General features: G+C 35.0%; 1 protein-coding gene across 1 annotated transcript; it reads right to left on the bottom strand.

Annotated features, from left to right (window-relative positions):
- Positions 1–46: 46 nt before the first annotated feature.
- Positions 47–6776, bottom strand: LOC107095183 (tryptase-like). Its single transcript, XM_015391170.1, has 6 exons — positions 6636–6776; positions 5396–5416; positions 3882–4044; positions 2871–3130; positions 2612–2784; positions 47–802 (listed from the first exon to the last, which is right to left on the bottom strand). The coding sequence occupies exons 1-6, from the start codon at positions 6700–6702 to the stop codon at positions 428–430; spliced, it is 1059 nt and encodes a 352-aa protein (XP_015246656.1). The 5' UTR covers positions 6703–6776; the 3' UTR covers positions 47–427.
- Positions 6777–7033: the final 257 nt, after the last annotated feature.

Below are 7033 nucleotides of genomic sequence, written 5' to 3'. Positions count from 1 at the left end.
TCCACGGCGGACTCTGCTGGAGAAAGGTGGAATTTCTCCAGCTCCCAACAAAATCACGTTTTTCTTTTTTAGCTCCACTCTCTCTTTTCTGGTTTGGATACCTTTCTGTATGCAACTAGAGGTTTCAGATTTTGTGTCATTATTTGCTGACCTTTAAATAAAAAAGTAATCACACAGGAGCAAAAGCAATTACATTTTTTATTTTGTTTTGATCAGAAATCCCTTGTTACACATATTCAAAAAATACATTTGTCCAGTAGTAATTATGGTTGATTAGTAGTAATTCAAATAAACCCAGCCCAAAAGTTAATATGGTACTTGGCAAGATCATAATGTTGCATTATTTGTTTAACTTCATCAGCAACACATCGTTTCCAGGATTCTAGTTAATGATTGGTTACATTTTCTTATATTTCTCAGTGAAACATTAACTTCGAACACTACCTACAAGAACATGAAGAAAAAGAGCAAGAATAGAAAGAGCAATAAAGTTAGAGAATTGGTTTAGGGTTCCTCCACTGCCAAAAATACTGTCATCAGTGGTTGTACTGACAGTAGTAGCAGGGCTGGTAGTACCACAGTTGAAATTTAAGTCGCTGTCCAAGCCAGTGGAGGTAAAAGTAACAAAGCCTGGTTCCATGCCAGTGACCGTGTCACTGATCCATCTCTGGTACTGGGACACTCGAGCGTAGACTCCAGGTCTCTTTGGTAAAGCACAGCCTTCACCAAAACTCACAACTCCTGCCTGGACCCACGTAGAACTATTTTGGATTTGTACAACCAGTGGTCCCCCTGAATCACCCTGTAGGGAAAAAAGTTGGATGCCTTTAGTGGCTGGTTAAGAGTTATATAATTTTTCAATATAAACTTTTTCATTCTCACGTTTTGGGTTATGGTCAAACAAGTTTTTCATAAGCACTCAAGTTTAGTTCTTCACATTATTTACCTGGAATTACTCTAATGAAAATGTTTAATGGAAAAGAGTGGCTTTCAGCAGAGCCTTTTGAATTGATTGGGTAAAACAGCTCCTTGGTAGATGTTTGGTCCAACTTATGCTTTTTCACTACTGTCGTTCCTGTTTCAACGATGAAATCAAAGATTCTGGGAAAACAGATGTGATAGCAGCAGCTGTGCATATGTTTGCCTGTGCTGCTACGTTTATATTAGTTCAACTGTGGGTTTGGCATCTTTTGTCACAGCTACTGTATATGTCCCTTCTTAAACCATAAAATTGGAATGTGATAAGCTTGCAGTACAAGATGGCTTGTTGGATGTTATAAACTAAGAAATAACATGAGAATTCAGCTTGCAGGCGAAAGTATACAAATATGGTTTTACTCAGTTGTGCCACTGCAGGAAAACACTATGCGGTTTTACAATACCTAATTTAAGCAGATAGACAATGAAGCATTATGATTCGCAATATCCTGATTAAAGCTGTAAAAAAAAAAGTTTTCAGTAAAACTTTACTGAAATACTTTACAAAATCTAGTTGGTCTTACCTTTTGTCTAAGCATTCTCTAAAACTTTCTTCTGTATAACAGGTTATTCAAATGATTGCAGTTCAACAAAGGTTTGTTATTGAGCCATCATTGGAAATTAGTAGGAAAACATCTACAACTACGTATTAGCACAGCAGACACCACTCGTCTACGACTTAACCTACTATCAGGTCAAAGGGGGTACAGGCCCACAATCTTTTTTTCAAATGGTGCTTTTTGTGAACGATAAAAGGAAATAAGTTCAATGTAACTAAGTTAATTTTTTTTATAGTGGCTGCCCACCTTAATTCATTAATGAATATGCCCTAACCAATAAGATTTTTTTCCTGCCTTATAGCATTACCTAGTGATCAATCACTGTATTTAGTGTAAGCAGGCTATTTATTTATCTGTAAATAGGAATCAGGGTTTAATTTAGTTAATTTACTGGTGATATGAGTTTGAATCATGGCTAATGTGGGCATACTTTCTCCAAATTAAACAAAGTAAGCCCATGGACTCAGCCCATTAAAGTATCCTCTAAGACTTTCCTCCTAGCTGTGGAAGAGAAAACCAGAAGACTACCCTCAGAATTGCAAAGGAGATGGACCTGGAGATGACATAGGATTTTATTTAGTTTTTCTTAGGAAGTTTTGCAAGGGTACTGCAGAAATTCTGGGAAAGAACTGAGAAAAATAATTTATCGTACAGCTAGACTGATTTATTAGGGATTCAGACGTATTCCAGAATACTTTAGTTTAGCATCTGTTTTAGTAACATCAAACAGTTGGACATAGGCTGAAGATCTTCACTGCTGAATATACAAACCTGAAGCAATTTTAATAGTTACGTACATGTGTAGTTTTATTAACTCATATATATTTTAAAAAATTAAAATTAAAAAGAAAATAGTTTTTCCATCTTGTATATTGTATTTCATAAACTAGTCCTCTTTTAGATACACTTATCTCAGTATGTGGTAGAATGAAAATAAAGAGTTTTATTTGTTATTACTTGTTACTCAAGCTGATGTAATGAAACAGGAGGTTTCAAACGAATAACATTATATTAGTACATGTAATTTGTCACTGAGTTTCAAAGCAACATTACAATGAAAAAGTGGCGGTTACCTGACAAGCGTCCTTTCCCCCTTGTTTAAGTCCAGCACACAAATAGTTATTTGTGTCCAGGTCCCCAAATGAAAGAAAAAGATAAAAATAGTCCAGGTAGTAGCATGTGCATCTGTTGTTTCCCACTATTGGTACCTCTACTTCCTGCAGGGTGTTGGGAATTACTCCAGCATCTAAGAGAAAATAATAATTTCAATGTGATGTTTGTACTGAATCAATGAGTGGTACATTTAGAGAAAAGAGATATCTTGTAACTTACCAGTAACACCAAAACCTGTTACCATGCTTGTAACCCCATCATGGAAAGTGCTGTTTTCTGAAGCCAAGCAGACTGGCTGTATATAGTTAGTAAAGTTAACGGGTGACGAAAGCTTCAAGAGACAGATGTCATTTTCAAATGTATCAATCTGGTATTCAGGATGGCAGATTATTTCAGACAGTTTTCGAGTCACTTTGTTGGGGCTGGAAGCATTTAGTCTTGTAACACCAAGCTGGACTTCTGTTTGGTTGAGGTCATCTCTTTGAGTAAAGAATCAAATATTTAGGTGTCAATAGAGCAATAGAGTAGGATGAATGCTTATCTTACAAACCATGTTATAACAGACACCCATGAAAATGCCTATGTACTCGCTTGGTTGTAATATGTATACGTATGAAAGAGAAACAAAATTATAGGTCATAAATGAAACAAAGCATCTGGCCATCCTGGCCAGTTTATAAAGCTGTTAAAAATACAGAATATTTAACCATTGAATGCATTTACTGTTCAGGTCAGTTGTTCACAATACTTTCAATAATAAAGACACACTTCTCAATTGATACACATATATAAGTACATAGAAAGGTAGGTGACTTGGAGTTAGGTGTCAAAGATGCTCAAAGATTGGAACCTGAAATTATAAATTTATATAATTCCAATTCTTCACATACTTACAATACAAATTATGCATTCAAAAAACAGTTAATTCCACTGTGTTAGTCTCAGCAGAGTTTGAGCTCAGGTAATGATAAGAAGTGTAGTTTCAGACTAACTTTAATTATGCAATCCATATTCCCAGTAACATTAGCACTGTTTCACATTCATAGTATGATAATATCTTCACTATCTTTGACATTTAGTACTGTGCATTGCTCAAAAGTTTATCCTTTCTAACATTCCGACAGTCAGTCTGACTTAAAATCTTGACTTTTGTTTCATGTTACCATGAAATCACCTGATAAATCATTAAGTTAACCACTTAGACAGATACAAAATAACAACTTCTCTTACCTGGTTATGCAGTGAGCAGCTGTCAGCACCCATTGATCATTTATCAGTGATCCTCCACAGAGACTATTACTTATAGTTAAAAAGACCTGCCAGGGCCAGGCTCCTGGCTGGGCATCCTGACCCCCAATGATTCGGGACTCTTTTACTGCTACATTACCACACACTGGCAACAGACAAGGGACAAAAGCCAGAATGAGTGAAAGCAGAGCAAATGTGCATACCTATAAAATGATATGATCTAACAGTTTGTTCATGCCAAACACAATTCCGTCAAATTTGTCACCACCTTTGGCCACTGTTGCTTGTTTGACATATTGTCGGCAATTCGCGTGGCAGAGGAAAAGGGTTTCCTCCTAATGCTTTACTGCATCATTGAATTAGAAGTGCTTCCATATTATCTTCTGCTCGAGGGTTTTACTTCAACATAGCAGACCTGGATTTTACAGAGCGAGTCTGAGTGCTTGATTTATATGGATTTATATGGAAAGCCAAACAAAGCTCCTGGTGTTGGAAGTCCCTCGGTTCACCAGTTTCTCCAGAGAGGGAACATGTTTAGAAAGAAGCCTATGACTGTCATGGTTTTGGTTCTTTTAAGTTTTCTTTTTGAGTTTTCAATTTCACTTTGATCCAGGCTTTTCTTTGTGGCCAATGTTATCTTATAAGGTGTTTGATAGACAATTATCTTATAAGGTGTATTATTTTCATTTATACTGTTATTTATAAACAACAGAGCAGTAGCAGTTTGTTATGCAGATTTTTTTATGCCATAACCAAGAGCACCTTGAGAGCGGGACTTCCTCTACTTGCACTCAAAACTTATATTTGCACTTCTGCTTTCCCGAAAATATATTCACTTCTCCATCAAAGAAGAGAATACCCAAAGCAGTTGTTCTACTGGCTGGAAAGGCTGTTAGGCAATGATCTAACTCCAGTGCAAGAGAGAATGAAGAAAATCGACAAACACAGCCCATGGGTTTACGAGCGTACCTCTGACTCGAACAGGGAATGGCTTGCATTCCAGTAGAAGGAAATATGTTAGAGAAGAAAATATCTGTGCAAGAAGCATTAGATCTGAGAGCAAAAAGGAAGATTTGATGGAGAAGACAATAAATTAAAAAGAAAGCAAATTTAAAGTTCTTATTGCAAGCATTACAAGTTTTAAATGGTAGTAGTGGAGACCTGCTCTCAACATAGAAAATGTTTGCTATTGATTTTAGAAGGAAAAATCCTCCATAGTTTGGTACTCAATTATTAGTTTGTGATATTTTACCACTGAATTTATTGTACTTTTTTATTTCATTTAAAAGCTGTTTTGAATTGTTCCTATTTTTGCAATGATGATAAAAAGTATAAATAAATTACATTACCTGATGACAATACCTAAATTTCCTATTTAATAGATTAGAAAAGGAAAACATACATTTGCCCAACCATTTCTGGAATCAATCTTGACTTATCTTTCTGTGTGATGTAGGTCAGAAAACAGAACAAAACTTGTTAAATATATTGCTTACCCGGCTCCTTTGATTGACAACCTGAAATGCCAAAGAGAGAGTCATGTTAAGCTAGTCATGAGCAAGTGTGGGAAATAAGAGAAGGAAACTAAATGAAATATTTTCCAACATAGCTGCTTGCAGAAAGATTCAGGTAAGTCTGCTTCTTAAAAGATTTAAGTAAATATGTGTCACCATTGGTGGCATAAGTACCCATAGACTAAAATATCCACACTGTATATATTTTGAGCATAGACACCCTGTCGAAGACCATGTCACAGTATCTTGGTTTAAGAGTGTACTTTGACTAGGCCTCTCCAAAACCTTCATATTCTGTGGAAATACTGCTTACCTGCATAAGTATGTGTGACTTTATTATGCATTTTTCTTTTTTTTTATTAGACAGAATTTACACTTATTATTATTACAGATTTAACACTTATTCACGTCTATTAAGGAGCACAAAAGTCAAAGCAGTTTTTTTTTTGTGTTAAGCCAGGCTACATTTATATGAAACAAAATATTTAATTATCCAAAGCATAAAGGTATGAGGGAAAAAAAAAACAACAAAAAAACTACTGTTTAATCAGTAAGAGGATAAGTACCTTTCCATTCTAATGTAATTTTTGAAGACATAAAAAAGTTGCCTCTTATTTGCCTCTTGGTCTTGTTTTAAATTTATATGCTCAAGAGCAAAAAACTGCCAAAACTCCTGATTTAATAGAGATGGTCAGACATATTGCTGATTTAATAAGATGTCAAACTGATTACTAGTACCTTTTTAGCCAATTTTCATCAAAGTGGCATTAACTTAACATCCACTTGGTAGTATGGCATTTCCAAGTTGTCGATTCCTTTTGATCACTAAACGTCTGCTGACTTGACTTGTTTAAATGTTATCACTACCACCAATCAGTTGTTACTTTCAACTTATCAGGGTTAAAAAACATTATTTATTCCCCATTGTGTATGGATTTGTGCTTACAGAGTAAAAGTGGAAAAAAACATCTAGTGAAATGCTTTAATTTAAAATGAGAATGTAAACATAAAAGTTTCACTCTACACTACTTGTACAAGTTTGTGACGATCAGTCATGTAGCATTAAAAGCAAAAATAGTGAGTTAACAGTACAGTATAGTTTATTCTTCCCGACAAACTTTGAATCCACAAAAAAAATTGAACTCTTATATGTGGTGTATGTGTTGAGAGCCATTAGGCATCCTGTAAGGTTACATATAATAAATGCAACATTAATTCTTACCATTGCAGAGCATGCTGATCATCATTAAGTACCCAAACAGCCTTTGGAGAGTCATTTTCAAAGTCATGTAAGATGAATAGCACTTAGACTATAATCCTCCCTGACGAAAATACAAATCAGATTCTACCTGAACCTTTTATACCACCATCAACCTCCTTTAAGCAGGTGTAACCAAAAACCTGTTTGTCCTGAAGTCTGAGCTCAGTTTGCATTTTTGCATACACCTAATATGTTTACTTAAGAAAGCCACTTAGTTTAATCTTGGAAGATAACTTAAACTTTGTTTTTGGTTGCAAGCATAAAATATTTAACTTCTTTGAAATTAAAGGTAACTTAGATAATTGTGGAAATAACAAGAGAAAATATTAATGCATATAAGTATAAAATACCTCTAACCA

Source organism: Cyprinodon variegatus, unplaced genomic scaffold (genome assembly GCF_000732505.1).
Source record: "Cyprinodon variegatus isolate N-32 unplaced genomic scaffold, C_variegatus-1.0 Scaffold527, whole genome shotgun sequence".
NCBI lineage: Eukaryota > Metazoa > Chordata > Actinopteri > Cyprinodontiformes > Cyprinodontidae > Cyprinodon > Cyprinodon variegatus.
The sequence above is the reverse complement of the archived record's forward strand: the minus strand, read 5'-3'. Positions and strand labels throughout refer to the sequence as shown.

Coding starts and splice junctions, on each gene's coding strand:
- LOC107095183 (XM_015391170.1), bottom strand. CDS start 6,702: ATGACTTTGAAAATGACTCTCCAAAGGCTGTTTGGGTACTTAATGATG. Junction 2,785..2,870: donor AACAGGTTTTGGTGTTACTG/GTAAGTTACAAG, acceptor ATTTTCTCTTAG/ATGCTGGAGTAATTCCCAAC. Junction 803..2,611: donor GGGGAAAGGACGCTTGTCAG/GTAACCGCCACT, acceptor TTTTCCCTACAG/GGTGATTCAGGGGGACCACT.